Source organism: Pongo abelii, chromosome 1 (assembly GCF_028885655.2).
Source record: "Pongo abelii isolate AG06213 chromosome 1, NHGRI_mPonAbe1-v2.0_pri, whole genome shotgun sequence".
NCBI lineage: Eukaryota > Metazoa > Chordata > Mammalia > Primates > Hominidae > Pongo > Pongo abelii.
In genome coordinates, this window is record NC_071985.2 from 47104783 (window position 1) to 47119640 (window position 14858).

General features: G+C 37.9%; 2 protein-coding genes across 21 annotated transcripts in view; one reads left to right on the forward strand and one right to left on the reverse strand.

Annotated features, from left to right (window-relative positions):
• The window catches only part of SYT2 (synaptotagmin 2), a 527556-nt gene that overhangs the window by 245762 nt on the left and 266936 nt on the right, over positions 1 to 14858 (forward strand). The window lies entirely within an intron of this gene.
• PPP1R12B (protein phosphatase 1 regulatory subunit 12B) overlaps positions 1 to 14858 on the reverse strand; it is a 237618-nt gene that overhangs the window by 123781 nt on the left and 98979 nt on the right. For 16 of the 20 annotated variants that reach the window (XR_008510683.2, XR_008510700.1, XR_008510694.2 and 13 more), the window contains one exon: positions 13600 to 13782. Coding sequence is in view for 13 of the 20 variants with exons in the window: in XM_024247091.2 (XP_024102859.1) it covers positions 13600 to 13782 (183 nt within the window). In the remaining 7 variants the exon portion in view is untranslated. Of the gene's footprint in view, positions 1 to 5982; positions 6038 to 13599; positions 13783 to 14666; positions 14729 to 14858 lie in introns of those variants that run through there. The other 4 variants (XR_008510709.1, XM_054523072.1, XM_054523070.1 and 1 more) reach the window with 3 other exon arrangements.

Consider the following 14858-nt stretch of genomic DNA (forward strand, 5'->3'; position numbering starts at 1 on the left):
GATAGAAAGGCTCATGTGCGAACTCATCCAAACACAAAACAGTCTTTGCTAGCTTCACACTCAAGTAGATCAACAGACATTCTTCTGCTGCCATCTTATGGGCATAGAAGATCACTACACATGGCCTTATTTTCATTTGAGAAATAATTTTATTCAATAAACATTTACCCATCATCTACTATGTATTAGGCTCTGTGAAGAAAACCCAATTAAAAAGCACCCTCAAGAAGCTCAGAATGTAGTAATGAAAAGCAACAACATACCATTTAATTAATTAGTAAACCAATCCTAAGACAGTGGTACAAAAAAAGAACACTGAAGAGAGAATACTAGTTTTAGCCTGGGGCTGGGGTGTAGCAGGGTAGTCAGTAGTGGGTTTTAATTTGCAGGAGTTCTTACAGTATGAATACAATTTTGTTAAGCAGAGAAGGTGAGAAAAAACTATTCCACAAAGAAGGTCACGCATGGACAAAGGAAGAGGGTCATGAAAGTAAAATGTACAGGAAATAGGCCTAATCTTTCTACCTGAGTAAAGTGACGCAATTACCAGGAAGAAGAGTTGAGAGAAAGGGATAAGAAAAATAGAGAGAAAAGTATAGTCCTGGGTAGGCTGAATTCAGAGTTTGGTGAGTGCTCTCTCTACAGAACTAAAATGACTAACGATCAGCAGGATTTTCTATAGTGCCTGATTCAGCATGTGTTTGAATTCTGTCCAGAAACTGGTCCTCTGAACAAGATCAACTAGGAAACTTCTCATCTTATATACATAGAAAAACATTAACTTCCATTAATATTCAATCTGATTGTAGAGTGTGTAGTAAGTAAATAACTTTTACCCATACCTGATTGAACTAGTCTCTTCATTTTATAATTTCAAAGGCCAAGTCAAGTTGCAATCTGCTCCTTCACCTACGTAAATGAGCTTCTTTCTGTAATTGCCCTAAATATCCAACAATGCTTTTTTCTGTTTTACTTATTTAAAACATATATTATATAATATTTAAGGCAAACAAAAAAGATATAAAGAATAATAAACCATCACCTGTATCTTACTATCCAACTTAAGAATAACAGTGCCAATTCCAGTTGAAAAAGAGAAGCATGTTTCTACTTCTTGAAACTCTTAATTGTCCTCTGCTACCCTAATCTTTTGGGTCTGATCTTTATAAGTCAGTGCACATGTTTAAATTCATTAGGAATGTGAAGAAACACTAGAAAAGTTCCAAACTGGTTATATCTTATTTTTACCACTTGCTTTCTCCCACTTCCCCAACCATACCACCAAATCAAAGTATGCAACCAAGCCAGTTTCCCAAAGAAACATGCATCTAGGACATTAAAGCTATCAAACAAAGAAATTTTACCTGCTGCTTCTGACATTCCAGGCCCAGCACTTGCTGATGTCTCAACTCAGCACATTGGAGTTAGCCTCCAAACACAGAGAGTGCTAACAAACTATGGCAGAGGCTTGTCTCAATTCCCCAGAACACCCAGATCAACTTCCTGTGCCTCTGATTTCCATAAAACCAGGAATGGCAAGGAACTCTATTGCCAGATCAAATCATTCCAGGTGAGAGCAGGTCAAGCTACCTCAGACACACCTTGCCACACACCTGTGCAGCAACTTTCCCAGAAGCCCAATTTTCAACAAACAGGTGGCCACTCCTCTGACTGTCCTTCTCTAAACACTGGAGCCCATTTTATGAGATTCTACCAGCAACTGTCCTTTTCTAACATGGGAAAATCAACTGATAAAAGAGAAGGGAGGGTTGAATGAGGGCTCAAAATTTTGGTCCCTCCTACATGTCACCAATATTCACAGCTCTGAAAAATGAACCACTTTATCAGAAGGAGATTAACCACAAAAACATGGCTGATAAGGGCTTTTAGTAGCAGATGTTGGGTGACTGTCTTCACTCTGAAGTGGCTGGGAACTGGGATAGAACTACCAGAGGTTCTGCTACATAAGGAAATGCACGTGTCCTGAGGGGGAGGGGGAAACACTTTAAGCTTCCACTCCTGAACTGTTAAGTGGTGGGCTGAGAAAGGCATGACAAATGCCCTTGTCTCTGGAAAATGAAGTGAGATGGTGTTGGCAACAGCCGTGTTTAGCAACAGAAATACGGAAAAAAAGAAAATAGACTCTTTCATTCAAGGCTCTAAATCTCATTGCTTTAACTCTTAGTAGACACCATCCAGGCCTCCCTTCCCAGAACTGTTTGGTGGAGATAAACAGTACTAATGTTATTTTTAAACAGCTTTATTGAGACATAATTCACACGCCCATTAGGTGTACCATTTAAAGATTTTTAGTATATTCAGATTTATGCAATCGTCACTATAACCAATTTTAAAACATGCTCATCCTAGTATCAAAAATATCCACTACTGCATAGTATAGAGTGTACTTGTTTGCAAAACAACAGAAATTGACCTCACTAACTTAGGCAGGAAAGGAATCTGTGGGAGGGAATTACTGATATTTTTAGCATAACGAATATCACTGGGATAGGAGGCCCAGGCTCAAACTTTCCTGCAAGGGTCAACTGCTACCATTATCACATTCAGCTCACTAGCTCTTGCCTCAAATAAATGTTCAAATGCTTAGATTCCTAGACACTGCTTGGTGAGGGGAGAAAAGGCATACGAAGGTACCTGTGTATGGCTGCCACTTACTATGTCACCACAATGGAGATTTTCCCTTAGGGCTGCAGAAAATAATGTATAACATTATAAATAATTGGTAAGGAGATCAGAGGCAGGACAAGTGAGCTTAAATTTAAAAATTAAGTCTTCTAAACTTGAGATATGGAATCCCTATAGCATGTAGGGTTTAAAAATTAAATAAAACAACCTAAAATCTAAAATGGTATTAATATTTAGCATTTTAAGGGTGGATCTTATTTCCAAATGTATTAGCTCTGGAGAAGCTAGGAATGGATCTTAATGAAAGTCAAAAAAGCATTTCACTAGTAATGACATAAATAATTGTCATATATATCTCTAAATTGTTTTGTAGTTTGCAAAGCACTTTCACGTAGTCTGTCTCATTTGATCCTCACAATAGCTCCATGAGATAGATTTGGGAAAATCTAGGTTACTCGTAAATTATTTCTAATCCTCATATACATGCAAACAAGGTAAGCATTATCCCTTTTTTACATATGAGGAAAGAGTCAGAAACGGAACTTGATTTATTTAACCAAAATCACACATATAAAAGGCTGAACTGGACTATTCTTTTTTTTTTTTTTTTTAAAGAGATGGGGATCTCACTATATTGCCCAGGCTGGTCTTGAGCTCCTGGCATCAAGTGATCCTCCTGCCTCAGCCTCTCAAGCAGCTGGGATTACAGGTGTCAGCCACCATGCCCCATTTGAACTGGAACTCTTAAATCAATCCTGTGCATTTCCCACTAAGTCTAGCCATTCACAGTTATCTAGGGGTAGCCTCATCTCTCAGGCAGCAACATATCATCACTATTATTTCAAAGAGACATATTCTGAAAAAAAATTACATAGAAGTGCCATATGACACTGAAAGCAGTTTGTTTGTAAGGCATATTCAGCCTGGTAAAGCCTCTTGTCATTTTGCTACCTAAGGATTAGGGCCAAAGCACTAAAAGAATCGCCTGTTTTCTTTCTATTCCATAATTGTTCAGAGTCCCACAGCATAATCCTAATTCTATAAGCAATCCAGAGACCTCCAGAATGGTAATATAGTAGAAAATGTACCCACTGCTACATATGTTTCACTCTCTTCTTGTTCAATATTCATACCTAGGAAGAGAGAGCTTATTTCTATCGGTAGAGAAAAAACTTGGTAGTGGCAGCATGGCCGCAGACTTTTAGATAACTAATCACTTTAGAACAAAAATGGAGAAAGATTGGAGTCGTTTGTGGAACCTCTTTTCTAGAGTACCTTTTTGAATTGACAACTGCCAGTCTTTAGCTTGGACACAGGGGAACAAATCAAATGACTTTTAAAAACCATAACTCAGAGTTTAAATTCTTGGTTTAAATTTTGAACATTCCAAAGATGATGCCAAATTAATCTGCTGACAGCTTCACATTAGTAGGTATAATTACCTAGCTTATAAAGACCCCAAGGGACTGAAGAAGGTCCATAAGTGTGGTATATATGACTCAGCCAGTACTCACTGTGTCTTGACCAAGCAAAGCAGAGTCATATGTAATGTGAGCTATTTGGGAAAGACAATTTTAGCTTATTGTGGAGAAAAACTATTTTTAACCATTTCTACAAAGAAAAGAAAGAGCACCATTAAAAAAGAGGTAAAATTCAGGGTTGGGTGAGAGAGAAAAAGCTAAAGGAAAAACAAAAGAATCAAAGGCAGACACTATTAGACTCTAATATTAGCAATGGGAATTGTTTACATTTTGTTGCTAAGGAAAACTTGGAGCTTTGGAAAATGAACCCAACCACTACCCTATTGTGACAGCTGCTGCCTGGCCCTGGTATTTCTCCAGAGCTATCTGCCAACAGCTTGCCACTTGCCATTTCTATCCTGTCAAATCAGTCCCTTTATAATCAGATGACCTTGCTGGTTTCTATAATTCTCACAAGCAATCCAAAGACTGAATGGCAGTTATCAGAAAGCCCTAAAGATAGAGACTGTTGCATTCTGAGCTGTGGACTGGCCTCTGAGTCAAAACCTTTATTCTGAATGGATAATACTTAAATTCAATAGAAGAAATGGTCAGTGAATTCAATGAGGAGGAAAAGAAGGCCTAGGTGATGGTCTCTACTGTGCTTCTGACTCAGAGTGTCATATTAAGCAAATGACTCTATGCTCTTAGGGCCTCAGCATTCCCATTTGTAAAATAGGGAGCATATGTTCTATTCCTTTCCATCTTATAAAGAGAATACATTTAAGCACACTTGAGCTTTTCAGGGGGGAAAAAAGGAACTTCACAAATCTAAGATTATGCCCTTCTCAAAAAGGAATAAGAACAGAACTTGTTTTAGAAATTCTGTACTATGTATGCAAAACCATAAATTATCTAGAATCCTGCAAACCTTGAATCTCTATTATATTTACTCTTCAACGATCATGGCCTTCTTCACAGATTTACATTATAAGAAAGACTGTTGTCCCTATAATTAATATCCCTTCATGCCCTCCTGCTCCCTCTGCCCCATAATAACAGTAATCCTTTATCATTCTGGAACTTTGGAAAATACAGAAAAAATAAAAATAAAAAGTATCCATAATACACCCAAAAATCCAATATTAACATTTCCATGTTTATTACTATTTGGCATCATAATGTATTCTTTTATATCTAGCTTTGTTCATTTAGCAACATATCTGCAGTTAAACTGAGTAAAGAACTGTTAGCACAAAGGTGTAAAGCTGAGACTGATCATTGGCCAACTGGTATGCACATACCCACTTATCCCCTCTTAAGATAAAACATTCTCAGAAAAGGAGAGCCAGCTGTGCAATTTAATGGTAAAACCCACTCCCCAACTGAAGTGCTTTAATTACACTGCAAATGGAGATTATTTCTGAGAGAGAACCTTCTACTACTTTGGTCTTGCTGTGGCCAGTTTTAAAGCCACATTTATCCCAATGCTCACTAATTGTTTGAAATTGGACCTGTGAACACAGGCTTCAGGCTTTTATCAAGGTTTCCCAGTAGGAGTCAAAATGCTTCCACAATGAGCTGATTACAGAGAAAGCTCCAGCTTCAAAAGTAGAATTAGCATCCAGCATCCTCTTTCAGAAGGAAAATTTAGCTGTTTTCAAAACATCTGATTTTTTTTTCTTTCAGTTTATGCTTGTCTAGCCAGAGAAACTAAATAGCTTTAATTCTGTAAAGGCTTAAATGATATGTTTTATTTGATCAAGTCATTCCCCTGCTGGAAATCCCTCAATTGTATTCCATAGCTTTGAGACTAGAAATTCAAATTTCTTAGCATAGTACAGACAAAAATCTACATGATTTGGTTCCTGCCTACCTCTCTAGCTTGACAATTTCCAAAGTTTCTCCAGTGGAAGACCAGTCTTGGGTTTCTTTGAAAAACAAAACAAAACTATTAGATGGACTCAGAAATTTGGAAAATGCTGCAAATTCCCTAACCACTCCCATGTCCCACTCTCCCCACTCCCCAGAGAGGAATGACCCTAAGAAGGCTTTTGAGTGATCCTATTTAATTTTGTTTAATCCATTGTTCCCAAATTCATTTAGCCACAGCATACTTTTTTTTTTCCTTCATCTAAATCTGTTTCCACAAAAGACACTTTCAGAAATGCTAGCCTGGCCTCACCTTCTCCCAGCTTCAGGCATTCTGAACTTGTTTGTTTCTTGAATTTCTCATGTTTCCTCTCAAATACCATCCTCCTATTACTACTTATAGTTAACTTAAAGTTGCTTTTCAAAATTCAACTCCAGTTACCTCCTCTGGTAGGCCTTCCTTGTCACCCTATTCAATCTAATTTAGATTCCCCTCCTCTATGCTCTCATAGCAATCTATACATACCTTTACCACAGCACTTAACAATTGTACAATAATATTTGACGTACTTATTTGACTTCCCATAATAGTTATATCCTCAAGTGTAGAAAAAATGTTTTCTTTCTTTTTCTTTTTTTTGAGACAGAGTCTCGCTCTGTCTCCCAGGCTGGAGTGCAATGGCGCAATCTCAGCTCACTGCAACCTCTGTGTCCCAGGTTCAAGTGATTCTCCTGCCTCGGCCTCCTTAGTAGCTGGGATTACAGGCACGTGCCACCACGCCCAGCTAATTTTTTGTATTTTTTTAGTAGAGATGGCGTGTCGCCATGTTGGTCAGGCTGGTCTTGAACGCCAGACATCAAGTAGTCCATCCGCCTCGGCCTCCCAAAGTGCTGGGATTACAGGTGTGAGCTACTGCGCCCGGCCAGAAAAATGTTTTCTTTGGTCTTGTATCCTTAATGTCTCTGTGCCTGGCACATGGCAGTCTCTCAATAAATTGTTGTTAGGTGCTTTATATATGTGGGTTCCCATTTAAACAAGATTCTATATAGATAATACTATTTTGCAAAATCTTCTACTTTAAAAACCATTCCTGATTCATTTACCAAACTGTTCCTATACATGTGTCTATCTTCAATACAGCTGGTCAACTGTAATTCTTGTTACCTATTCCAATAATAGTTTGAGGTTTCTTTCTGCATTTAAAACTTTTATTACATGTTAGTCTGCATCTATGAGTTTGTCATAGAACTCTCCCTCATGGTGACCTTCAGTGTTTATGTTTTATGTGAATTCATCTTTGGTTGAAACTGTTTTTACAGTTTACAGTCTTTTACTCTGGATTGCAGATGTGTTCCTTCAAGGTGGTTTTGAATTTACTTGTGCCAGGGCCCCAGAGTTTCAAGAGTACAGACACAGTTTCTGTATTAAATCCTTGACTTTTGGGATTTCTAAACTATATGAATAGTGAAAATTTCTCACAAGTGAGTTGTCTGCCCTACCCTGACCCTTGTATAGATTTCCTTCCTTGCCACTTCTTTGAGCTATGGGCTAAGTACCCTTTTCATGAACCCTTTGAGATTTCTAGCTTAATATAGTTTCTTAGTTACAACTTGCAGCCTTAGTAGGTCCACAGCCATGCTTTCTACACACACGGCATTAAAATCTGAGCGTCCAGACCTTATGGTCTACATATAGGTCTGACACCAACCCTGGGTCACTCAAACTACTCTGGCTTTTGAGTACTCTTCACTTTTGTCATCTGAGAGTTCCCTATTATTCTTCTGAATTCAACTATGAATTTCTGTTTATAAAGGGCAAGGGAGCCTTATAAGTTCCATCTACCATGTTGGAATTATCCTCCTAAACATATTTTGAAACCATTCACATTTCTTTCTTTCTTTCTTTTTTTTTTTGAGACGGATTCTTGCTCTGTCGCCCAGGCTGGAGTGCACTGGTATGATCTTGGCTCACTGCAACCTCCACTTCCCAGGCTCAAGCGATTCTACTGCCTCAGCCTCCCGAGTAGCTGGGATTACAGGTGTGTGTCACCACTCCTGGCTAATTTTTGTATTTTTATTAGAGACGGGATTTCACTGTGTTGGCCAGGCTGGTCTAGAACTCCTGACCTCAAGTGATACACCCCCCCTCAGCCTCCCAAAGAGCTGGGATTACAGACGTGAGTCACCGTGCCTGGCCAAGATCATTCACTTTTCTCTCTCTCTTCTACCATTATCTCAGTGAAAGCCACTGTTCTCTCTCATGAGCCTTTCTTCTGCAGTGGTTTCCTTACTGGTCATCTCACATCCATTCTTGTCTATTTTTCCTCATCCAATTCATATGTAAAACTGCAGCCAGAGTTTAAAAGTCAGAACTTTAAAAACTATAGGTCAGGTCACAGTACTTTTGGCTTAAAATCTTCTAGTGGCATATGACCCAGAAATTCTACTCCTAGGTATATAATCAAGAGAAATGAAACCAGATGTCCACATGAAAACTTCTACACAAATGCTTGTGGTAACATTATTCATAATAACTAAAAGGTGGAAACAACTCAAGTGTCCACTGACTTATGAATGGACAAACAAAATGTGGCATTATCTATATGATGGAATATTATTCACCCATGTAAAGGAATAAAGTACTGACACATGCTATTATATGGATGAACCTTGAAAACATTATATTAAGTAAAAGAAGTGAGTCACAAAAGACTGTATTTTTATTCCATTTATATAAAATGTCCAAAATAAGCAAATCTATAGACAAAAAGTAGATCAGTGGTCACTTAGGCCTAGGGGGAATGTGCAGACTGTGGGGGATAGCTACAGGGTACAGGATTTCTCTCTAAGATGATGAAAATGTTCTGTAATTTACTGTGATGATGGTTCCACATATCTGTGAATATACTAAAAACCACTGCATTGTACACCTTAAATGAGTGAATTGTATGGTATGTGAATTCTCTCTCTCTCTCTCTGTCTCTCTGTCTCTCTCTGTCTCTCTCTCTACATATATATATATATATATATATGTATGTATGTATATAGCTCCTACCCACTCAAGCTTCATCCTAGACCTCTCTTCCCTCATTCTCTACTCTTAGTCACAATGCCTTCTCTCAGTTTCTCCAAAAGATCAAGTACCTTTCCACCTCAGTGTCTTTTCAATTGCCAGATCTTTTGTTTGGAATGCCCATTCCCTTCTCTTCACTTAGCTATTACTTAACCAGCAGATCTCAGGTTGAGCAGTATCACACCCTCATGAGAGCCTTCTTTCATCCTCCAGGAGAAGGGAAATCTTTTTTTTTTTTAGAGACAGGGTTGTGCTCTGTGGTCGAGGATAGAGTACAGTGGTGTTATCATAGTTCACGGTAGCCTCAAACTCCGGGGCTCAAGAGCTCTTCCCGTCTCAGGCTCTCAAGCAGCTGGAAGCATGTGCCACCACCCAGTTATTTTTATTTTTGTAGACATGGGGTCTTGCTATGTTGCCCAGGCTGGCTTGAGCTCCTGGTCTCAAGTGATCCTCCCAACTTGGCCTCCCAAAGTGCCAAGATTACAGGTGTGAGCTACCATACCTGGCCAAGAAGGGAAGTTTTCTGTCGGCAGATTTTTGGTACGACACTGTTATAACAACTCATAGTACTTCTTTATAATATACTACACAAATATAATTATTTACATTTTTCTCTTTCACTAGCATATTTGTTTCACAAGGGTTCACATCATATTTGTCTGGTTCACTGATGTATCACCTGGGCTTCTCATAGCACCTGGCAACAGGTACTTTAAAATATTCAGTAAGTATTTTGAAGATGAATGAATGCTAGAACATATCCAGTGAATGAGTCCAACCAGTCTACATCTAACATCTCCCTACTTACTTATCTTGTGCCATTCCTAAAACGCACTTGTTTTGACCTGTACTTGATGTACCACATTCAACTCATAATTCACTAATATTTTGATTTAACCCTTTGATTCACATATCTGGTCTCTGTTACAGGTACTATCTTATTGATTGTAGGTTACAACATTTCCAGAAGGCAGTAAAACTAAGTTTCTCCAAATAACAGTTCATGCAACAAGGTATTTAATAACGCAGTTTTATAAACAATCTGATTTCCCCCATCCTTTCTGGGATCATGCTCTTAATGACAAATTTAACTCATTTTACTTCTTTCAGCTCAGAAAGATTTTTTAAAGAGAGTTTTTGTCAGCTAATGAAAAGATTACTTTTGCATTTAGTTTCTAGGTGAAACTAATAGTATCTAAATTACATTTAAGCTATTAAGTACAGAAGCATTTACTATTCAAGATTGATTTATTACTATTTCCTTGGCTGGAGACCAATTTTAAAAAGACAGTTATTGGCTCTGAAACCTGTTAGCCCAGAAATTAGTTTCCTTCCATTTTATGTAAAGAAATGAAAAAAAAAAAAAAAGAAAAAAGAAAGGAAGGAAAAGAAAAGAAGAAGAAAAACACTATTTTCCAACTCAACATCTCCCTTAACTTCTTTCTTAAAATGTGTCTTTATAAAGAAAAAAGTGTCTTTATAATAGACACATTAGAGCTGTCCTTATAATAAGCAAACATAAAAAGTTCAATTTGTATTGTATCTTGCATGTTGTTTAATTTGTATTGTATCTTTTATACTTACTACACATACATACATACTTACATGGGACCTGATGGCTTCACTGCTGAATTTTACCAAACACTTAAAGAAGAATTAATACCAATCTTACTCAAACTATTCTGAAAAACAGAAAAGGAAGGAATACTTCCAAACTTATCTGATGAGGCCAATATTACCTTGATACCAAATCAGACAAAGACACATCAAAAAAAAGAAAACTACAGGCCAATACTAGCAAACCAAGTTCAACAACACATTAAAAAGATAATTCATCATGACCAAGTGGGATTTATCCCAGGGATGCAAGGATGGTTCAAAGATACACAAGTCAATCAATGTGATATATCATATTGACAGAATGAAAGATAAAAACACTATGATCATTTCAATTGATGCTGAAATAGCATTTGATAAAATTCAACATCCTTTCATGATAAAAACCCTCAAAAAACTGGGTATAGAAGGAACATAATTCAACACACTAAAAGCCATACATGACAAACCCACAGCTACTATCATACTGAATGGTGAAAAACTGAAAGCCTTTCCTCTAAGATCTGAAACAAGACAAGGATGTCCACTTTCAACCACTGTTATTCAATATAGTGCTGGAAGTCCTACCTAGAGCAATCGGACAAGAGAAAGCAATAGGCCAGGCACAGTGGCTCACACCTGTAATCCTAGCATTTCGGAAGGCAGAAGTGGGAAAATGGCTTGAGCCCAGGAATTTGAGACCAGCTTGGGCAACACAGTGAGACCCCATCTCTATTAAAAAAAAAAAAAAAAAAAAAAAAGAGAGAGAGAGAGAGAGAAAGTAATACATGACACACAAATTGGAAAGGAAGAAGTTTGCAGATAGATAATCTTATATTTGGAGAAACCTAAAGACTCCACCAAAAAAACTATTAGAACTGAAAAATTCAATAAAGTTGCAGAATTCAAAATCAACATACAAAAGTCACTAGCATTTTTATTTGCCAACAGTGAACAATCTGAAAACGAAATCAAGAAAGTAAACCCATTTACAGTAGTTACAAATAAAATAAAATACCTAGGAATTAATCAAATAACTAAAAGATCTTTACGATGAAAACTATAAAACACTGGTGTAAGAAATTAAACAGCACACAAATAGAGGAAAGATATTCCATATTAATGGACTGGAAGAATCAATATTGTTAAAACGTCCATACTACCCAAAGCAATCTACAGATTCAATGCAATCCCTATCAAAATACCAATACTATTCTTCACAGAAATAGAAAAAATAATCCTAAAATTCATATGGAACTACAAAAGACCCAGAATAGCAAAGCCACCCTAAGCAAAAAGAACAAAACTGGAATAACATTACCTGACTTCAGATTATACCACAAAGCTATTATAACCAAAACAGCATAGTACTGACATAAAAAAAGACACATAGACCAATGGAACAGAGTAGAGAACTCGGAAATAAATACATACATCTACAGTGAATTCATTTTTGACAAAGGTGCCAAGAACATACATTGACGAAAAGACAATCTCTTAATACACACAAATATAAAAGCTCCTTCCTTTGGATATTCAACATAACATGAAGTCAAACTGAAATCTAAATTTTGATAAGATTTCACCTGGTCTAATCTTAACAAGGGATAATTATAGCCTTAGTCCTTAAGTACATTTGAAACTCCCAAATGCGGTACATTCTATTTTTAATACTTCCTCAAGTAGGAGAAAATGACCCATTCTTGCTCGGTCACATTTTCCAATGTTTCTCTTAATGCTGGCAATCAAAAAGTTTTTCTTAGCTTCTACCTTAAATATCTTCTATGTCAATTCACAATATTCTCTCATAACTTCTCTCTAAAGAAATTACAGAATAACTAGTCACTATTCTTCTACCATATCATCACATATTATTCATTTCTTTTTCTGGTATTCTTCTCAAATTAACCAAAAGTTTATATCCTAGTTCTATTTCTTTGAGCCTTGTGTCATACTGTTCCCTTTCTTTGCTGCCAGAGAAGTCAACGTAGACTATCCATAACAAAACAAAAGATCCTTCTCTGTGCTTCACAGGTTCTCCATTACAAAATGGTGAAATAATGCCTAACAATTGTCTCTATCACAAGACAAACAGAAAAAAGATATGCTTAAATCCATAACGACGGCCGGGCGCGGTGGCTCACCCCTGTAATAATCCCAGCATTTTGGGAGGCTGAGGCGGGCGGATCACGAGGTCAGGAGATCGCGACCATCCTGGCTAACACGGTGAAACCCCGTCTCTACTAAAAATATAAAAAATTAGCCGGGTGTGGTGGCAGGTGCCTGTAGTCCTAGCTACTTGGGAGGCTGAGGCAGGAGAATGGCGTGAACCCGGGAGGCGGAGCTTGCAGTGAGCCAAGATCGCGCCACTGCACTCCAGCCTGGGTGACAGAGCAAGACTCCATCTCAAAAAAAAAAAAAAAAAAAAAAAAAAATCCATAACGGCTTAAGTGTCTATGCTAAATAATCATAAATAATTAAGTCACCAAAAACTGACTGCTCAGAGGCAAAATACAGAACAGTAATATAAAGATATATTTTCAGGCTGGGCGCAGTGGCTCAGGCCTGTAATCCCAGCACTTCGAGAGGCCGAGGTGGATAGTCATGAGGTCAGGAGACCGAGACCATCCTGGCTAACATGGTGAAACCCCGTCTCTACTAAAAATACAAAAAAGTTAGCCGGGTGGGGTGTCACGCCACGCCTGCAGTCCCAGCTACTCGGGAGGCTGAGGCAGGAGAATTGCTTGAACCCAGGAGGAGGAGGTTGCAGTGAGCCAAGATGGCGCCACTGCACTCCAGCCTGGGCGACAGAGTGAGGCTCTGTGTCAAAAAAAAAAAAAAAAGACATATTTTCATAAATGTATTTGAAATTGGGAAAAACACTTTATGCTCATTCCTTTATCATCTACCTCAAAGCAGAGCCCCACAAATGAAATCAGTAACTCAACATACCTCCTCTTCTCCCTGGCTTCCACAGAGGAATCTGTTCCAGTAATGGAGAGCACAGGAGTAGCTGTAACCCCATTGGCAGTGCTAGGCAGAGGGCGATTGGTGATCACACAGAGCGGGGTGCTAGAAGAGACATTGTCTGCTGTTTTCTCTGCTGTCGAGTCGGCCTGGGATTTGTGAGGAGTCCTGAAATTTAAAAAGATACAAGCAGAAAGGAAATGGTTAGGCATGCTATACAACAAAGCACTGGCACAGAGACAGAAGGATTAAAGAGTGGTTCATCTAGGAAATCTTGCTCTGATTTTGTTTGTTGGTTTCTTAATTTTGAGCTCTTACAGCTTGGAATAGCATAATTACACGTTTAGTCTGACATCCTTTGCCTGAGGAGTTACATTTTATGAGACTTGTATGTGTACGTGTGTGCCTGAGATTTCGTTTTAACAAAAATCATTAGCTATGGCACAAGGCAAGATAGTGACATATGCAAGAGTGTTTTAAATGACTCCCCAGTAGCACCTGGTCTCCACACATGCACACGGAGACAGGGCCTCTCTACACAAAAAAAAGACATTAAAGTCACTTACAATATTAGTCTCCACCTGTTCCTTAATTCTTGGCAGTGGGAGTCTTTGTGGTAGTCCTCAGCCTAGATTTGATGACCATCTTCTTGGATTATCCAGAGACAACTGATACTCAACAGTCTCAGTATGCTTAGTTCTCCCTCACCTAGTTCAGCAACTGCTCTCTCTTTCCATTTAACCAAATGCCTAATTGTCTATATTCATAACTGCAAAAGTGAGAAATTGAAACAAAAACCAAACTGGATTCTATAAGTATCCTTAACCACAGACTTTTCAACAGCAAGCTGTATAATTAAACTTATTTACATGAAAACAAGATCTTTGTTTCTTAACAAAGAGTTGGGAGCAACCATTGGCTCTCCACCCAAAAAGCTATCATTTGTGATGTCACAGCTGTTGCTGGGGTAACAGAGGTCCAAAACTGATACAGAGATGGAGAAAGCAATGAAAAGCACAAATATTAAAAATCTATTTTTTTCACCTACTCACATTTATTAGTAGAAATGTTCACGGGTAGCTCTAAGCTTACTTCCAAATAATCAAATTACAAGCTTGAAAAAAATAATAAAAATATAAAAATATAAATATGGTACCTAGATACAAACATAAAAGCAGAATATTTTAAAAGATAGATGTAATATCTAAAAAACACATGCTACTTCTCCAGAAGCAATTAATGAC